This window comes from Mastacembelus armatus, chromosome 24 (genome assembly GCF_900324485.2).
Source record: "Mastacembelus armatus chromosome 24, fMasArm1.2, whole genome shotgun sequence".
NCBI classification, from domain to species: Eukaryota; Metazoa; Chordata; class Actinopteri; order Synbranchiformes; family Mastacembelidae; genus Mastacembelus; species Mastacembelus armatus.
In genome coordinates, this window is record NC_046656.1 from 16836114 (window position 1) to 16856358 (window position 20245).

General features: G+C 39.0%; 1 protein-coding gene across 4 annotated transcripts in view; it reads left to right on the forward strand.

Moving 5' to 3' along the window:
• Positions 1 to 801: 801 nt before the first annotated feature.
• Positions 802 to 20245, forward strand: part of ptprk (protein tyrosine phosphatase receptor type K) — a 104549-nt gene continuing 85105 nt past the window's right edge. For all 4 annotated transcript variants that reach the window (XM_026318335.2, XM_026318336.2, XM_026318337.2 and 1 more), the window contains exon 1: positions 802 to 1085. In XM_026318335.2, the coding sequence (XP_026174120.1) occupies positions 1013 to 1085 (73 nt within the window). In that variant the 5' untranslated portion in view covers positions 802 to 1012. The remainder of the gene's footprint in view (positions 1086 to 20245) is intronic.

Below are 20245 nucleotides of genomic sequence, written 5' to 3' on the forward strand. Positions count from 1 at the left end.
TTCTCTTCTGGTGAGAACAAAAGAACACAAGAATGTTCTTCAAAATCAGAAGTTTTCATGAAACTAATTATAATATACAATATCGCTCAAATTTGAATACCAATACTATATAACTGAAATATATACTTGATTAAATGGCCACAGTTTTAATAACTTAATTGTCTGGTCAGGTCTTAAAGAAACAATCATGGGCAACATTTTTATAAATGTGAATATTTACCACTTTTCTTGTTTTATGTAATTGCATGTGCAACATTTGGGGCTTTAACTGTTGGGCAGACAAAATCATTTTGAATATCTGATTGTATTGTTATCTGCCATTTAATACACTGAACAATCAGTATTTAATATAACTCTCAGACTTATTGATAATAAATAATTGTTGGTTACTTCTTTACAGCGCTTCTGTGATGGATTTAGTGTTGTGTTAATAAAGTTTCAGCACAGAAAAAAAACTGGGGTAATTTGATGAAAAACACCTTGAATAGACTTTAACTGAATATGAACTAAAACAATTCCTTTATATTGTTAATATTGTACTTCAATGTGCGAATCTCTTCCTATGTGGGGGTGTGGGGGGCTCTGGGTGTTTGTGGTGATTACAACAATATGTTAAGAATTAACAATGACAGAAAGAAAATAAATACAAATGTAGAGCATGCGCAATACAACACAGTAAAATAGATCCAAGTTTTTTGACCTTGCTTTTTATAATTAGTTTTTTTTTTTTTTTTTGTCTAATCAACTCCTGCCTCGTGACGTCAAGCCCTCCCTCCCTCACTCCGCTCTCGCGCTCCCTCACTCCGCGTGAAACAAAGTATAGTGTCCGCGAGCCAGGAGGAAGCGAAAAGAGACAAACCGGAGAAAGGAGAGAATGGGGAGCCCGACCCCACCACAACAGGAGGAATAACAAGCCACTGAAGAGAGAGATAAATAAAACCAAGCACGGAGAAAACAAAACTTTTCGGTGGGGAGAAAACTGTTAGAGAGGCACGCGACCACGCTTTAAAACATGGATACACTTTTCTCTCTATTCCTGGGACTCCTGTTTGTCTTTCCGACAGTCTCTGCTCAGATACCGACAGGTAAGGACGAACAGAGGCAAAACAGACTGTTTGCAGTGTTTCTGTTCGCTGAAAGCAAAGTTTGGACGACATTGTCTTTTCCTCCATCTGCGTTAAGCCACTGAATTCCTGACAGGTGTGTTTAGGTGTGTGAGAAAAGTTGGTCTCCGTGTTGAAAAGACACCGTGGCGTCTGTTTTATTGCTGTCAGGCTGCTTGTAAATATGCGTGGACGTGATAAAGGCGTTTTCCGGAGAGTGAAGAGGCTTTTTGTCATCGTTTCGGTGTAAAATGTTCCTTTAGTCCCATGCGAGTCGCGTTCAAGCCCGTGTGAGATTATCGGCTCGTTTGAATTCGGTCTGTTTGCCAAGTAGGTTGCACTAATTTGCAAAAATGACTAACCCCGACCTAATGCTTGGTTTGGAAACTCTTGCCCTCAGTTACCAAAACTAAGTTGCGGCATTTCTGTCGTGGTTCTGTGTATCGTATCACTTTCGGTCCGAGCTTTTCTCTACAAATGCTATAAAAACCCTAAAGAAGCTGCATTTACTTGCAATCATGAGCGCACAGGCGATAACTGGCGAGAGTTAGTTTTGTTTTGTGGAGGGTGCCGGTTAAAAACGCGTATTATACGCAGCGTATAGAGCTTGAATGGAGAGAGCAGCCTGGCGAACAGCGCATGAATGGAGAAAAAGTTACTGTGCTCCTAAAACCTATATGGTTCATGTAGTGTCATCCTAATTACTCATAGTACTGTGTCTATTACAGTAATCTTGTATTTTATGGTGCTCCGTCCTGTGCCCCCACTATACTGTGCAGTAATATATGGTATCTTAAGTGTACTTACATGCATGTTTAGGAAACTTGTCATTTAAATGCTATGACTCTTAATGGGTTAAAAGTATTTTCTACAGTGCTGTTGCTTTGATATGAGGCAATGATCTCTGTGCGCAAACCAAACGATCCTCCCCGGCTCCAACTTTTGGTCGTGCTGCTCGCAATAAAACCTAATGGTCGTTCCGATTTTCCTTTTGATGACGGGGTGATCGCTTTTGCGGTGTCTAGTTTGACTAGAGGAGAAGACAGCTGAATAGTTTTATCCTGTGACAAGCTGTGGTTTACTGCAGTCTGTCAACGTGTGTAATGTAAAATGTGTTGGCGAAGAGTGAAAAATGAAATGACCGTGATATTAAACTCATCTTAATTTTGCTTAGGATCCTTTTGAATCCCAGATGATGGACTTCGGGTTGTGATCGGGTCCCACTTTGTACAAATAACCCGTAACCCGCACTGAACAGAGTTTCTCCGTTTTCATCCACGCAGACTGAAAAGCTGCTTGATGCGCTCCGGTGCGATGCTTTTAGAAGAGCCCGGTCAGTGAGCTCGAAAGGGAAGTTGTAGATGTCTGTGTTGTTGCTGTAGGACTGTTAGGGTGCGGAGAAAGACGAACTCTTTATATTTTCTCCAGCGATCAGACTCCGCGGATGCAAACTCTCCCTACCTGTGTCTCCGGCTGTCTGCGTGGCTGCTGTGCGTTTTATTTCCGCATACAGCACTTGTACGGCTCTGAACTCCCAACACACACACATACACAGAAAGAACGATACTCACGCAGCTGTTTGAAAGTTGACCTCCAAAAACACACTAAAACTCTGAGGTTGTCATGAAGGACACATCATGCTCAATTTAAGTCCTGGAACCCACCAGAAATAGTATAATAATGTCGTTTCCAGCTCCAATATTCGTTTAGGTCTGTTAACCATTTGCATAGAAATTAAACATTAATTACCACTTCATCTGTGAACTTTTTATTGCCCCCCCCCCCCCCCCCCTCCCCCCATATCACATAACTCCCCGCCTCCCACTTACCCCTCCCTTGTGGCCATTTGGTCCTCTGGGTAACAAATGTGTGGAATTTCTTTGAGGCCTCTTTGGGAATTTGAGTGCTGTTAATTTGCAAGTAAATACTAGTGACTAGATGCTGCAATACACATGTGGGCTATCATTAGTGTGGAGAGGGGCTTATTCAGAACAACAAGTTGTGTTGCCGAATTTTTTATTAAAGCAAGCCAGAGTAGCCTACCAGTACTTTTAGTAAATACAGCAATATGGCTTGTTCAATCACAGTTTCTAGTGATTCATATGCAGGTGCCATGCCCCTTTCTCTATATGCAGCGGATGCTAAATGATGAAAAATATTGAGAATTTAGATGAGTGGGTGTCATTTAGCACACTGTCACAACAAGGCTTTACAAGAGAGTGCAGGTCCTGCTAGATTTTCCAGATCAGAATAGTCATTTTTATATCTGACAGCACTTTCATTTGCTCAGTAAAATGTGTAATCGGTGGGACTGAAAGAGTTAATGGGCAGATCATTAATACAGCCATTGTGAACTGCCAAGTGCTGATTATTAGATCAGAAGTCAATAATGAAGGAATTCATATAGAAAATCAGAGGAGAGCTGTGTGTTGTGGTGTTGTGTCAGTAGCCGCTGCTGTCAGAAATCACAGACTGGGACATGAAAATTCAGCAGTGAGGATTTAAAACTGCCTGTCATATCTTAACAAAGTCACTTTGAGTTTGTGTCTTTTTTCTAAATCTGCCTTTATCGTCTACTTTTCCATTTGGAAAGTCAAACTGTAAATTATAAGCCTTTATATAAATCTGTCTCTTTCTCTCTTCTTATCATTGTGTTTTGTGGCAGTGTTGTTTTTTCTTATCACTTACAAAGTCATTGTAATAAATGTGAGTGCGCCTTCATGATACCAGTTACTCAGTTTATGTTAATTTGACAACTTTCTAAATCTGTCTCCTCTCTGATCGGGTTGTGACATAGATTCCCAGAGTCTTTAATCTTAATGAAGTGAAATAATTGTTTTCTATTAGTGTCTCCAATGCCTCTGCTACTGAACACCACATCTGAGCTGGTTTAATTATAACTGTAAATTATTTTAGTATTTTGAACATTAGATCCAAGTTGGTTTAATTATAATTACTTTTCAGCTTCATTTGGGAGATGAAATAACATTGTGCGTTTTCCCGGAGAAAGGCAAGAGAATAAGAGTGATGGTGAAAAAGAGAAGAGGAGGAGGAGGAAAAAATCTGAAATGCAACCATTGGTTCTTTGCCATGGGCATCTTCTACACACAAGAGACTGTGAAAACAGCAGGAGGGCGTGTATGTGTGTGTTTGGTGAGTGTCTGTATGTGTGTGTTTCTGTCATGTCCTGTGTGTGCATGGAGCAAAAGTGTGTGTCAATTCATATGTGTTGCTGTTACTTAAAGGGAAAGAAGGAGGCCGATGCTTTTAAGCCCTCCGGAGTACAGCGTTATAGAGATGAACATGTGAAATGTTTGCCTCTCATTTAGATTCATCTGAAAATTCCTCTTCATTCTACTCATGCCATGTAAAATGGCGCCAAATCAAAGACAGCTTTACATGTTTTCTCGTTAAAAGTAATGCTTCAGTCTGCTGTCCCTCAGATCTATCGTCATGTCTTCTCCTCAAATCAAACGCCACTTTGCCCAGAGCCAATCTGTTTCTACGGATTTCAATTTAGTGATTGATTTTAAAAAAAAAAAAAAAAAAACATCTCTTTGAAAGTACTTGCTCATTTCTTCAGCCGTTTGGGGGATGAAGTCTGCTAGCACACAAGCGGCTGTATAAAATGTAATTAATCTGGTGAGAGAATTCATTAGTTAATCCCTCGTTAGACTGTGTGTGTTTGTTTGAATGAATTTCAGAATTTGCCTTGAAAAATGGATTAGCAACACATAACAGCAGTGCAACCTCATGTTGTGAGAGAGTTAAAAAGAGTGAGACTGAAAACATGACTGATGCAGAATGTGGATCAGGTTTCCAAACCAGATGAAAATTTGTATAATGGGATACTCTGTGAGTCATTAGATATGTTTTCATTAAACACTACGGGAGTAACTCTTTGTCATGTATGTTATTTTACCTAATGCAGAAAAGTTTACATTTTTAAGGAAGTGCCTAAGGGTGTTGAGAGCCCTTGGGGAAGCATTTTGCGTTTTTGTAATGAGGGGGCGATTGTTGACCCTGCATTATGCGGCAGCAGAGGTGGTAAAATTGCCACACCCATGCTGGGTCACTGTTTGTGTAACATGGGAGAGGTGCCTAAAGGGCAAAGGGTGTGATGTTTTAATGATGTTTCTGCGACTCACCTCTGTGACCACTGTCATGAAAATGTTGTTCCTGCTGCACAACAGCTTTGTTTGAGTCCAACTGAAAACATAAATGTGGAAGACCAACAAAATAATATGTTAATACATACCTGCCATTGTTTTGAAGCAACGCCGGTATGCTTCCGGTTTCTGACATGTATTATAGTCACGCCTCTATTACTGGGATTTTGGCAGCTGTCAAAAAAGAACACTGGGCAACGTCCGGCCAGCTTTGTTTAGTTTAGTGTAATAAACAAGTCTTCATAATAAGGGTCAACTTAATGGCAATATACCACAGTCTCTTACAGGTGTTGATAGTAATATATTGTGACCTGACAGTCCACCTGAAACGTGATATTTCCACTTATTTAATGATTTTCTGGTAGTTCCACCATTTTGTGCTCAAAATTTGGATTTGTCAGCTGGAAGTAAACCTAATGTTATGGTCAGGATTGACCTTTACATACTGGTACATGTTGGGTGTAAATCAGTCAGCAAGCAGCAAGTACAAGAAGGTGGCAAAGTCTTATTGGAAATGAAAGGAGCTAGTGCATCCAAAACAAATCCCAAACCCTTTGAAATATCACATCCCTGATGAATGATGGTATTAGTCCAGTATCATCAATCTCTACTCTGCCCTGTTTGGCTCTGGCCACAGCTGTCAGTACAAGAGGGCCTTGAAACACACTGTTGCCTCACACATATACACACACGCAATCACACACACACTTCCACACATGGCTGGCTAATGACAGATTAAGTAATCAACACGCTCTGTGGATTAATTACATTACAGTGCACACACACACACATAACACACTTAGCTTCACACTCAGACACACGGATGTGAGCAGCCTCAGTACCACTTGTGTAGTCTGGTGTGTGGTGGTAATGATATATAATGGAGACATGACTGGCATGTTTGTGTGTGTATGTGTGTGTGTGTGAGCAGACAGGTGAAGACAGTTTTAGGAAAATATTTATTTTTAGGGTCACAATGAGCACAGGGTAAACATTGAGATTGGGCATGTGTGGATAAAATTCAGAATGACAAACTGAAAACTTTGAATTTTAATAAAATAAATATGGAGGTTTGATGCCCAGCCCTATGCGAAAGCCAAACACCATGAATGAGATTTTATAGGTAGCAGTAGCGTAATGTTATTACTTGAGTTATTGTAGTTACTCTTGTGGATCCATAGAGGGGTATGCTGAATCTTAAAACACACACTGCATGTATCTTGTATATGTTTATGTGTCAGGCTGTGCCTGCTTTCCAATCTAATTCTGTCTTATTATTCTCTGCTTTGCTTCTATTGGACACAGCTCACATGGGGCGCGCTGAAAAGGGTGAGTTGAGACTGGCCAGCTAAGAGCCGAGCTTCATCCATCACTGTCACCGTCAAAGCCATAGTTGTTATTGTCATCATCATCAGCACATTTCACCTTGACTCAGGGTTCCTTTTTAATGTGTAGATTGCTGTTATAGTGATCTGATCATACTCATCAATTTACAGTCATGCCATCTTTTAGCTAATTTGTCTTTGCTAAGCATCCCATTTGAAATCAGTGCTCATTTATGGTTGTTTCTGCATTAACAGACAATTTCACATTTGAGTACATCTTTTGAAATATTCATTCATATTAATGGGCGGTACACAGTGATATTTGGATGTTTTCACCACATGAGAATGTGTAGTAGGTCCGTAAATCTATTGATTCACGTTGGAACAGTTTGATTCAAAATTGAAAAAGTTTCATTACTGACAGATCATTTAAGCTTTTTTGCTTCTTGGAAATAATGTCCACCATGTCAAACTGGAAAATTGAAGCAGTATTCAACTGGTTTTCTGTTGTTTGTCTTTGTGACTGTGCCAACCTGGCTGTCAATTATTCCATCTGCCATTTCTGTGTCTCCCATCCTGCCTCTGTCTGTCTGTGTGTAGTTAGACAGCTGTCATGAGGTTTGAAGTTACCAGGTGCTGTTTGTTTAGCTGAGCTTGGTCTTTAATAAAGGTGCACTGACTAACTTTGTTCCCTCAGCAGAACAACACACCTCTTCCCTTCTATATTCTTTTCTCTTTTCATCACAGAAATGTCCACTTTAACAAGGACACATCCTTTCCCTTTGTGTCAGTCATATAGTATCCCCTGTCTTTTCTTCCTTCCTCTGTCTTTCTTTCACACAAACACACACTAATAGCATCTGGTTGTTAATGAGGGAGTTGTTTTTTGTTGTCAAAGTGACAAGTCTGTAAAATACACTGCAGACGCTACACACAGCAGAGACAGACAGAGCAGTCACTGTTTAACTGGAGAGTTTGGTATCCCACAAGGTTTTGCTCTGACAGAATCAAAGCAAATATAATGTTTGTTCTTTATTTACAAAAATCAAAGGGAATGAAATCCTTTAGTTCATTTTACACAATGTCACATTGTGGTTAATCCTTAAAAAATGGAAAGGAAGTTTTTTTTTTTTTTTTTTTTTCCAACATCTTTATTTTGTGTGTGTAGGATTTGGAGTGGTATGCTTCGAATCACAAATTATCTAATACAAAAATAATAGAGGCCTAATGAAAGCCCAGTGGGGCAGAAATACTGTCAGTTCATATTAAGCAGGACAGGTTCTTGAAAATCGTTTTAGCCAGTTCTGCATCTGTTCTCACTAAGATCAGTATATTCACTCCAGTACGTCTGTGATACATGATGAGTTTGTAACTACTGTGATTGCCCCACTGGTTCATAGTTGATAGTTTGTAAATGAGGTAGAGTCTAATAAAGGTAAAGTGTTTAGGTTCAGATTTAGCTTATTTTACTGTCATTCAAAGGAAACCTGCTTGTTTGGCTATTGACATACTACATTTTTACATGAACTCCTAATCTAGGTTAACACAGGGCCAAATCTAACTTAAACCGAAACATTGTTAGGTGTCTCTAAATCTTTAGGTTTATTGTAAATTACCCATCATTTTACAAATGTATAGAGTTTTGTTTTGATGGTTTAATGTCCTCAAAATGTTTATTTTTGATCCAGATAATCCCACTGATAATTAAATACTTTCTGTGCTGTTTTATATGTGAGATAAGACCAAAAACCTTTCTTGTTCCACTCTTTGCTCTGCTCAGCTTCTTAAGTTCTTCTTTCATTAGAAACACTGAATTATCTTATAAACTGGGCTCAATATACACAGTGTACACCAATTTGAAAATATAAACTATGAATGTTAATCAAAAACTCATATTATTTCCACTAATAATAGCATAGTTTAATCAAGATGTCACTATAAATATAATTGAACACAAACCCATGATAAATATTTACATGGGTATCTCTCAACCAATTTTGGGCTTTTCAGGATTTCCTATATATGAATTTGTGCTTATTTCCTGGAAAGTTAGTGTTTTATATATCTAAGTATGATATGTTTTTGTGACACTAGTGGAGGAGGTCTTTATTTTGGGAAAGGTCATTTGCCATTAAACGCTGCAGGAAACCTTGCTAAAAGATTAGCTATTAACACTATTAAGATTTTCTATTGGCAGCAACACACTATTGTAAAGGTTAGATGTGAAGAACTGAAGGCAGAGAGCTAGTCCTGCTAACTGCCAGCCTTGGTGCCGAAAGCTTGCTGATGTCCAGATTTCCTCTTGTCACTGTAACCAAATCCTGACATTGTCCTGCATGTTTTAGCAAATGTTTGATGGTACTGGGGTTAGGCCAAACCACTGAGGCCAAAAATGCATGAGTGTTGGGAAATTCATGTGGCTCAGTTGGCTAAAGTGTAACTGAATGCCCTGGCTTCAAATCTGCCCTGGGACACTTTTTCCCTTAACCTTTCTTGTCTTCCTCTTCTATCAACTACCCAGCAAAGGCTAAATGAGATTTAAAAGCAGAATTTGAATCATGTGAAGTGTGATTTTATTTAGGCACGTGTGTCTTTTAGTGCCCTTGCTAGGGCTATTTTTGTTACCCTCAAAGTCCTTAAGAGACACTTTGGACAAAATAAGATAGGGGAGTATCTTTAAAGTGACAGGTAACATCTGGATTTATTTAAGAGGGAGACAAACTGTTCATAAAACAACAGTTTTTGTTTTTTATTTTACATTAGGCTGTTGCTTTGTCTGCATATTGAGTAAATGTGACACACCAAATGTGTGTGCCCGTGTGTGTATATGGAATTGAGCCTCTTTGTGCTATCTTTCAGGTAGACTAGATATATAGACACTGCCAAGTTTTCTTGTGTGTCTCTTTGTGAGCCACGGCTGAAGTAGTTTCCATTAGTCCAGTGAAGAATACATCTGTCATTAAGTACACACACACAGAAGTAGCCATAAGCAATCGCTGTGCAGTATAGCATAGAAAGAGTCTCATTTCTGATCTCTGTGTGCGGACTCATGAGAAAATCCCAGAGGACATTCTGCTACAATCACTGTCAGCCATGTATGTATATACTGAAATCACAAAGAAAACTATTTTTACTCTCCTTACATTCCTTTCCAATAACTGTCCTCTGCTCTCTAAGCTGATTTCAGTTCAAGAGTAGTAGGAAGCTTTTGAGATATAAACCCTCCTCTATGTGTGTGTGAATCAGGGGCTTACAGAGAGATGACCAGTCCATTAAGATTATCATCTGCATCCCTGGCCACGTAGCTTCACATCACCACGGTTCTGGTCCTCTGTTTGTCTGTGTGAGCTGAGATTTAAATCTTGTAGCAGATATTCCTCAGCTATCTTTTGCCTCTAAATGATGTTACATAGTGCTTTTTATCTGTCTGTCTGCCATCTGAATCTGCTGTTTGGTCTGTCTGCCAGCCGGCCAGCCTGTGCGTCCCTCCCGTCTGCAGATGACTAGATGACTGCAGACACATGGTCAGCCTGACAGTGATCGCACACACATATACACACCTACCGTCAATCACTCTAACAGACAGGCTGTGCGTAGGAGTTTAGAGACAGACATTTAAATGCTGAACAGCTGTCTGTCTGTCAGATTTCTGGTTGTTCCGCCTCAGCCTTGATATCCTATCTAAAAGTTCAGTTCTTCAGTAGTGTGTTAAACATAGAAACATTAGAGTTCATATTTATAAATATTGTGATGTATATAATGCTTTTGTGATTGCCAACTCCAAAACAGCCTTATTTGTAGAGGTGGATGAAAACGATTCACAGAAGAATTAAGAATCATGTTTTCCATGATTCTGGATCAATTCCCAAATGCTAGAAAGTGATTTTTGAAATGATGTTGCCAAAATGAAAAAAATCAACCATGACATCAGAGTGTAGTACATGGACAGTGTACAGTACACAGAGGGGTCTTATATTGTCAGCTCATCTTCAGAAAAGCTAATTGTTTGGCTGCATTTTAATAGCTTCATAATGAGCTTTTGAAGACGATTTTATGAAAAGCTCGTAGCCCATCACCTAAAGACAAACATTGGCAGATTCAAGCACCAAATATTGGTATTAACAAATGAGGGCAGCTCAGCAACACACACTGCATTACTTTACAAATCTTCAGTTAACTCTGGGGGAGGGCAAAGAAAAAACTTGTTTCTACAGACCTGTGGCTGTGTAGTGTTTTGAATAACGCTGGCTCTCGTCACAGACACGTAATGCTTCAACATGGTTGAGAGCTCTGGTTTCTCCTCCCACTACCAACACTATACAGCACACATAGCAGCTTCTGTTTTTAACACAGTATATACAGATCACTGTATATATATTATGGGTTTTTTTAATTTACATAAATAACTTAAAAAAAAAATATATATATATATATATATTACGATGTTCTTCATTCGAGGCAGTTACCTGAACTGTTGTTTCATTTGCAGCTCAGTGAACAATGAACCGAAATCAAAGGTTTGACCCAGACCTCTGCAGAGCCAAAATATAGTGCCTTTCTGTCTTTTCATTGAATCAAGAATCAGATTGATTTGTGTTTGCCACAAGTTCCCACCCCTATTTTGTATGACTTAATGATGAAATTGGCAAGTAAGGTTTAACATCGCTTTAGTGTGTTACTGTGTTTGTACTACTCCATTGCAGCTTAGCAAGAAAACTTTGTCCATGGAAAATAAAATACCCGCTGGCTTGTGGATTTGCGTAACTCAGACTGCTGAAGCCTCATTTTATCTCCAGCTCTTAAATGCATTTTTTTGCACAGAGTAAGGAGTGCAGATTTTGCACACCATCTCACACACTGAGCTAGACTTGAAAGGAATCTCTTCAGAAAGAAAGAATGACAATGATTAAAAAAAACCTCCTCTATGTTCATATGAGCATATGATGAACTCAGAAATGTGAAAGCCATAGAAAACAGTATTTCCTGCCCTGTTTCTATAGATTAGAAAGCGCTCACAGATGATGTGTAAACATCACAGTGTGTTACTGGCTCACATCAGTATTAAAATATGCAGCACCACTAACAGCTTCAACTTACATACAGGCTAGGGCTGCCTGCTGATTTGCAACCTAGGCCCTCCAAACACTCAATCTTTCAGATTTATATCTTTGCATTCATGAAACTAAACAATAGTTTTTCCACAGTTGTCATAGATTGTAAGGTCAGGACACCTACTGAGGCCATAACTCCCCAAGGCATTTGTGTTTTTAAGTGAGCACCACTCAATGCCTGTGGGAAAGACTGATCAGGAGTTCTGCTGCTCCAATTAGAGAACTGCAAAGTTGTGCAAACAGTAACACTGGCAGTGATAAGAAGCAGAAGAAGGCAGTACAGTAAAATTCCCAGCGGACACGCAGCTGTAGAGCAACCTGTGAACTAAAACATCAAAACAGGACATGTAAGGCTTTCACTGGAGATAGTCCTGCGATTCTTAATGTGAAGGTATTTGATTTATTTTAAAACTGATACACTAAACTACACAAACACACTCCCCTGCATGGTGACACTATGCAGACTTCAGTGTGTTTGGTGGAGTCCAGATGTGAGTGACTCCCTTTTCTCCCCTCCCAAGCTTTTCCACACGGTTGTTTTATCGCCTAAGCCCCCACCCCATGCTTCCATGCCTCCCTTTCCTTGGAATGTATGGCCCACTAACCTAAACAAAGCAACACAATGTTTATTAAACCCTCCCCCCTTTTCATGTACTCGCCCTCTCTCCCTCTGTCTCCTCTCTCCTCCCCCTCACCACCTCCAGTTCCACTTCTCTCCCCCTCTCCCTCTCACCCTGTCTCCCCCTTGTTTCTCAGGTTTCCTTGTTTTCCCCACAACAAGAACAGGGGTGGGATTTCGTGTTCCCAAATCCAGACTTCTTTGGTGTTGTATTACAGGAGTTAATTGTGTGGTTTCTGTTTAAGGTGGAAATTGCAATTGTATGAAGTTATATTTAGTGTGTTGTAGTAACAGTTCGGGAACAAAAGGATCAGTAATTTAAAACAAGAAAAAAATCAAGTGAGTTTGACTAAAAAATATTGTTGTTTATCGGGTATGGACTGTAAGCCAGTGTAGGAAATTTTAAAAAAAATTCACAAAGACCAACCAAGTAGCTTTAATCCATGTAACTGCTAAACAAAACAGTGTATTTTATCTGATACCCCAAAACTGAAACTGCATTCTTCTCTGCAGTGTCATGCTGGCACATAACACCTCACCCCTTTGTCTCCACCTCACTCTTCACTGTATCACGTCAAGGTCTCTCTCCCTGTGCCCTTCTTTTTCTCTTTTTGCTCTCTGCCACTTTCTGGAATGCTTTTGTTATTGTTTTCTCTGTTTTGTTTTTTTTTCCAGTTCAGCCAGATTTACTCTCTCTCTCACACAGGGACATATACTACCCCCTTCTGAATTTAAGTCTTTGTAGAAGGGACTGTCTCTTTGCATTAAGTGGCTAGGTTAACTGTCACTATGGTTATATTGGGCCAAAGGTAAATAAAGTGTCTGGGTGTGCGTCTCATGCATGTTTGTTAAGTGTGTGAGGGTGTGTGTGTGTGTGAGCCAAGCGAGCTGTCTTGTTGGAGTAACGGTTAGCAGATACAGCGCTACCTCCCCATGACATAAACTGTCTCTTAGACTTAACCTCACACACACACACACACACACACACATAAAATACTACCTTAACACACAGCGTCACTCTGCCTTGTAGGGTTAGTCCCTAACTACAGTGAGCTATGTGAAGTTAAGTGCGAGTCTGAAAGAGAACTACTACAGTTTGTGTGTTGAGTTCTGCATGAGAAAAAATATCTGGTTTTGTGGTACAAACGGATTCTTTAGATGAAAAACCCCAGTGACAATTTGTAGAATACTTCACAATTTCAGGGTAGAATTTATCTTGTTACCTACATATTTAGTTAAAAATGCAAAAGCTGTTCATAGTTCTCATCTCCTGTAGATGTGATTGTGGATTGGGGGAGGGAAGCTAAGCTGACAATGCTGATGTATGAACCGATCTTGGACAGACATAATTTGATACCTTGTGGAGAAGGAATGTTAAGAAGCCAACTGTCTCACGTTCAACTTTCTTTTTGACACCTAGCTAGTGTTGTGTTATATGAAGCTTGCGAGTAGTAGCAGTTTCCTAAGTGTTGGTTACTTGAAAATTACATATAAACTTGCAGTCTGTGGGTTTGTTTGGATTGGAGAAATGTGTCAAAGAAAGAGGAACTTACGGTAAAAATGGCTGCTTGAATGTTAAATTTGGTGGAACAGGCCCCAAATTCTCTCAAATAGGAATGTCCAATAAAAGCCAGGTTTCAAAATGGAGGAATTTTCCTTTAAAATGTGGTGTTGTTGGTCAGGAGTTCGACTTTTTCTTACATTTATGATTTTAGTAGCATCTGTAGAAAGATGTGATTTACTCTACATACAAATGACAAATTCATTGATGCGTTTCCTGTTTTGTTAATTGTGCCCAGCTCTGTCCCAGCTCTGTCACACTTGCACATCACTAGATGAAAACTAATGTGACTCTATTGAAAAAAAATGTGAACTGGTCAAAGTTGTCTATGACTAATGAAGCTGTAAGAGCAGAAGCAAAAATACATTTTATTACAATGATGTCATTGGCTATATTGAAGCTAAGGAGTAAAAAGCAGAGATTTTAGAATTAGTTTGAATGCAAACTTTGGTATGTGGAAAATATTATTCTGGGGAGGGTCCAGTTTAACACATATACAGCACTGTCGTATGTATGAAGTGGCTGTAGTAACTACTGCTTTTAAGCGTCTAACCTCTGACTGGTCTACTGCTGCAGTGGCCACCAGAAGAAAGTGGTTGTTACAGTGGAGCAGCTACAATGTGAATGTATGAGCAGCAACACAACTGTTCCCTGGATGAATAAAGGTTAAAGTCGAGCAATGAGCTCACTCTGCCTCTTTGCCTCTATTTCTTAGGTTTGTTCTACTTTGTTACCCCCCCCACTACCGCCACCGCCGCCAATCCACCCACCCACCAACCCCCACGCACACAAAAGACACACACACACACACACACACACACTCACACTCCAGAGGCTCACATACTTCTGGACTGAGCAAGAGTGCGAGTCAGCCTCATGTGGTTTCGGTTTGCCACACTTTCCCCTCACACTGGCCCCAAACTAACCACGTCTACTTTACCATGGTCAAGTACATGTGTATATCTCCCCTTAAGTGTATAGTGCTGTGCGTTTTCTTGTAAAGCTGCCTGTCTGTACATGTGTCGGTGTGTATAGGTGTGTGTGAATGCATGTCCCAGCCCGAGGCAGAGTTGAGTAGAACAGTGAATCAAGGTTAGTGGTCCAAAGAGAGCAAGAGAGATGGAGAGAAAGACCTTAATGGAGGGAGCAGAAGTGGGACCAGGAGAACAGGAGAGACACTGCAGCTTTTAGTAAAGTCACATCTAGCTGTGCATGAACTAATTACTTAATCATTACTGGTGAGGATGTTGAGCTGTTGATGTTCAAGCTTATCAGTGTGGACTTAATAAAACAGGTCAGGGCAAGGATTTTATTTTATGTAGGCTTATAGCAAAATAATCTACTATTAGAGGCTCTATTTTTGTTGCTAATACTAAGGATTGTCTGTTCTACAATATTCATCCTGTTGGACTTCTGTCTCCTAATAAATCCAAGTGAATTCTCCTGTATAACACAAGTGGCGGCGGGAAAGATGGATACATGTTCGATTTTCAAAGCCATTTTTCTTAATGTAGTTTTCTGATTTTTAAATTAAATTTTAAATTAAATGCCGGATTACACATTGTTCTTAAAGTAAACATCCTACAGGCCAAGACAGAGCTTGTACTTAAATTTCACACAAACCTATACATCAATACCAAACACATACATCAATATAAACAAATAAGAGTGTTTTTGTCACTTATTGTGAACAGAATATGAAACATAGCCCGGATTATGCATCTATTCCTTAATTGGAGCTTTAACTTTGTAATTTACATTTTTAAATGTAATTGATTTAGTTTATATTTGATGTTTGTAAGATGATTGTGCACCATGGAGACCAACTCAACATGTATAGTGTATTACTCAATACCCTTGTATTCCTGGGATTCCTGAGACCACGAGTCATGTTAATAATATTTTAGTCCAATGTTGCTTGCAACCAAGGCGTTGTAGTACAGTTTGCAATCTCTACCTACTTTTGAGAGCAAATTATAAAGTTACACAGTGAACCAAGAATGGGCATGACAGAAAAATAAGTTACTTTTATTTACTATGTGGCTGTTATGACAAGCACACTCAGTCCTGACGTCCTAAGTGAATTGTGAATCATTTTTCTTGGCTGCTCTCATAGCAATTTGGTGTGTTATTACAATATAATGAAGCGTGGCTTAACACACTCAAGCTTAATGTATCTTGGGAGGATGGTGGCATTTTTTTTTTTTTCAATAAGCTTCACATTTGACACGCAAATACCATTTTATGTGTTTTAAAGGACAGTTTGTAGATTTTAAAATTCAACTTATCAAATTTTTAAAGCAATGTTGATGTATTTTGTGTGCAAGTAAAGCTGATTTATTTCAGGATCTGACTGTGAACTATGCCATTTCATTTCTAGTTGCCAAATACTTAATCAGATCACCTGTACATGGGAAACTTCATTTACGAATAAGGTCTCTACTAAATCCCACTACCACCAACTAATACTGCATTGCTACCACTTTTTTTTTTATAGCTCCTTTTTTTGCAAAGTTGCAGCTTTTTACCATTTTAATGTTTGTTGAGAAGTAAAGCGTCATATACTTAAAAGTTGTCATTGCTAACAGATATGCATATCCAGATATTTCTGGTGTTGATACTGTTACATTTGTTTGTGCTGGTATACTGTAGAAGAGGAGAGAAAAAGTAGTTTACTTTGTCATTTAGTTTTTTCTACAGTGAATGCAACAAAGCAGAATTTGAAAACATATAACAGAAAAAGCAGATAGATGTTTCATGGAGTACAACAAGGATAAGAAGCTGCTTGGTTGTACATTGCAGGCGCTAACCTGGGCGACACAGGCTCGGACTATAATCCTTTACCAAATGGAGGTGAGTGAAATGGGAGTAAATGATACAGAAAAAGAGTGGGCAGAGAGGAGTGTGTGGGAGAGGGAGCAAGAGCTGTTTGAAGTGTGATAAGGAACTATGTAAGAACAGAGCAGACCAGATCAGACTGAGACAACACTTGCAGCTGCACTATTTCATTCTTTACCTCCTCCATATCTGCTGATAACAACAGAGAGAAGCAGAGGGAGGCAATGAAAGTTATGCGGGTTTGATAAAATATAGCACTGGGATTGTCTTTGGTCCTTCTTTATAAGGCAAGTTTTTCTTCCTCATAAGGCTGCACCCTGTTTGGGTTTTATTCTTATCCTTACACTCATTGAGGCCATGTGGAAAAAAGACCAGAATGCATTGCTGGCTATCTCATTTTAAGTTGTAGTTAGTTGTAGCTACACTTTGACAGAAAGGGAACAAATACAATCAATATTCTCAAAGATACAGGTGGAGACTCAAACAGGACTTTTTTCTGGTTTATGTGAGTGTTTACATTGCTAACTGGCTGGAACCCTGGAGACTGGAAGGTTTCTGCTCTCAGATCGGTTTGTTTGTCTTTCAGGGGCCTGTTTCTGTTTCACATTCTTTAGTTTTTGTTTAGACATAAACTAGGGGAAGTAGTGAAGGATAGAATGACTTTACTTCAGTCATTCTGCCCACTTACCTTTCACATGTGGTCCACCTTTTAAAGCCGACATATGTCTAAGTAATACTTACTTAATGTTTCATAGCATACTGTATACAACATCAAGTAGTCTTAATATAGTTTTAGCTTGAAATGTCCCCTTCATAAATTAATAAAATGGACATAAATGTGGTGTTATAATTCAAGATTCATTTGTACATTATAAAGTTTTCATCTTACGTGACAGAATTACTGATTTTTTTTAAGTTAACAGTTTAGTTGTAACAAACACCAGAATATGGGACCAGTATTAAGAGGTGATGTGACTGTACACATTTTTTCTTTTTTAACACTGTGTGATAGACAGATTTAGTAATAAAAGTAATGTGATACTTGTTTCAGACTTTTCATGACTTTTGACTGATAACACTAATATAATAACTTTCCCTTATATGTATTCATTCCTTGGTCTGGCCTCTCAGTCATCCAGTAGCATCAAAGACAAAGTGCAGACACAGGCCTCCTTTAGATGTGTAATCAATCGTTATGAAAAAGAAATGAATACATCCTCATCCTTCTTTCCTTTATATCTCTTCTGTCTGCCCTCTTTTCCTCTTTACTCATTATGTCTATCACTCAACTTTCACTGATATATACTAGTCACATTTCATTACTGATGACACACATACATGAACTTACAGTACACATTCTCACAGCTGGTGAGCTCGCATCACTGCTTAATGTGCTGTGGACTGATGCGACCACTCACTACTATTAGTGCGTGTAAGAGAGAAAGACCAACTATCTGAAACATGATTTAAATGTTGTTTAGCTAACGCGATGGTATATTTATTTGCATGTTTGTAGAGTTGCGGGTGAACACTGTACTTTTTACTCTGCTCCAATTATGTTTTAATCATTTACATGTAATAATTAAGAAACATAAAAATACATTCATCTTATAAAATATTGTGCGTCAGACACTAAACCCAATAACAACAAAAACAACCATCCTATGCCATGGCTGCAACTGATTTCTCTCAAGCCTTTATTTAAAGACTTTATTTACACTGACATGGGTCAGAAAAGCATCTTCTAATTTGAGAAACTGGAACCTGCATTTTAGTGTTAAAAACTGCAGATTGTCTTTGATTTGAGTAATTGATTTAATTCTACCCAGCAGTATATGAAAAACATAGCTCCACCTCAGCTACAACATTAAAATGTTTTATGCACAATGAAGCATCAGTGATTATCTGATTATAATAAACTATAGCAGGCTGTGGTCCACACTACCAGTCATTCTGTAGAACCATCTTGCACACACTTTAGTTTTCACATCTGCTAAGACATTAGCACATAAATATCTGTAAGAGTAATTCTCCACGAAGTGTATGATGTGTGTGTAAGGGGACGGCTGGTGAGTGGTGTTGAGTAGATTTGCTGGTGCCTGCTGGTACATACACTAGATTTAGCTACGAAGTGTTTGTGTTAATTATTTGAACGTGTTTGTTCGTTTGTATGTTTCCACACGTGCACGCTGACCACAGGCCTGACAGGCAGTTCTTAATTAGTTGCCACAGCTACTGATGATGTGTCCTGACAGTAACTGTGGTGATGACAGAATCTCCTGCCTCCGAGCAGAGAGGCATGCTGGGATAGACATGAGGTCCACTCAGTCATCATGCTGTGTGTGTATTAGGCATGTGTGTTAAAGTTCATATTGAAGAAAATGAGACAGTTTGTCAGTCACTTTCTTGCTAGTCAGTCAGTCAGTCAGTCAATTGGTCAGTGAGGAAGGAGAGGCATACAAGAAAACACACACACTTTTTGTGTGGTAAACATTGTGAAACTAGGAAATTGCCTGCTGATTTCCAATCTGTAGGTGTGAAGATGGAATGACTTCAATCATCACTTTATTCTTTAGTCTCTTCATCCCCTCACTCTCCACCTTGTCCCTCTTTTTTCTTCATTCATCCCAGGAGGCATCCGGAGGGCACAGAGAGTGAACATTATGAAAAGTGTAGACAGCAAGTCACAACAGATCCACAAAGAGATGGTCAGCCATACAGAAGCAACAAAATGAGGAGCTTGTGAGCAATGTTTTCTAGCACTGCTTCAGTGGTACAATTACTGCACTCATTATGCATTCAGTGATTAGAATTGGCCTAAATGACAGGAGAGAGACAAACAGAAGAGGAGAGACAATTACTGCACTCTTGACAGAGAGACCACCCTCATCTGATTCTGTGTGTGTATGTGTGTGGCTGTTTGGCTTGCTGGTGGTGAACTCAGAGATGAATCTTAATAGCTAATCATTTAACCTTTCACCTCAGCTTAAACACAGACACACACACACACATACACATACGAAGAGCTAGTTCACTGGATGAGGAATGGAGTGGAGTGGAGTGCTGAGGATATTAAATGGAGTGTGTTTGTACATATGTGTGTGAGGGTGTGAGGCAATCTGTGTGTGCTTGTTAGTTGAGAGTGAGAGGTTGATCAGGGTCAATAGAAACAACTTGACTCAGAGCTTTGTGGGATCCACTTATAACAAAAAATATTCAGTCTAGTTCTGAGAAGTAGCAGAACTATACAAACTGATATAAAGAAAATTATTAGACTTTAATTTATACTTTAATTTACACATGCTGTGAGGATTTTACATTAACCACCAAATTAATCAGTTAGGCAGCTGACAAAAAATGGCAACTTGATTTTGAATTGTTGCTGGGATTTATTAAGCAATTTGAAGACATCACCTTAGGCTGTATGAAATTGCCATTGACATTTTTCACTATTTTCTGATGTTATTTGTTAGTTGAATTTGTGAGATAAAAAACTCTAATAATAAAATGTAATAAATC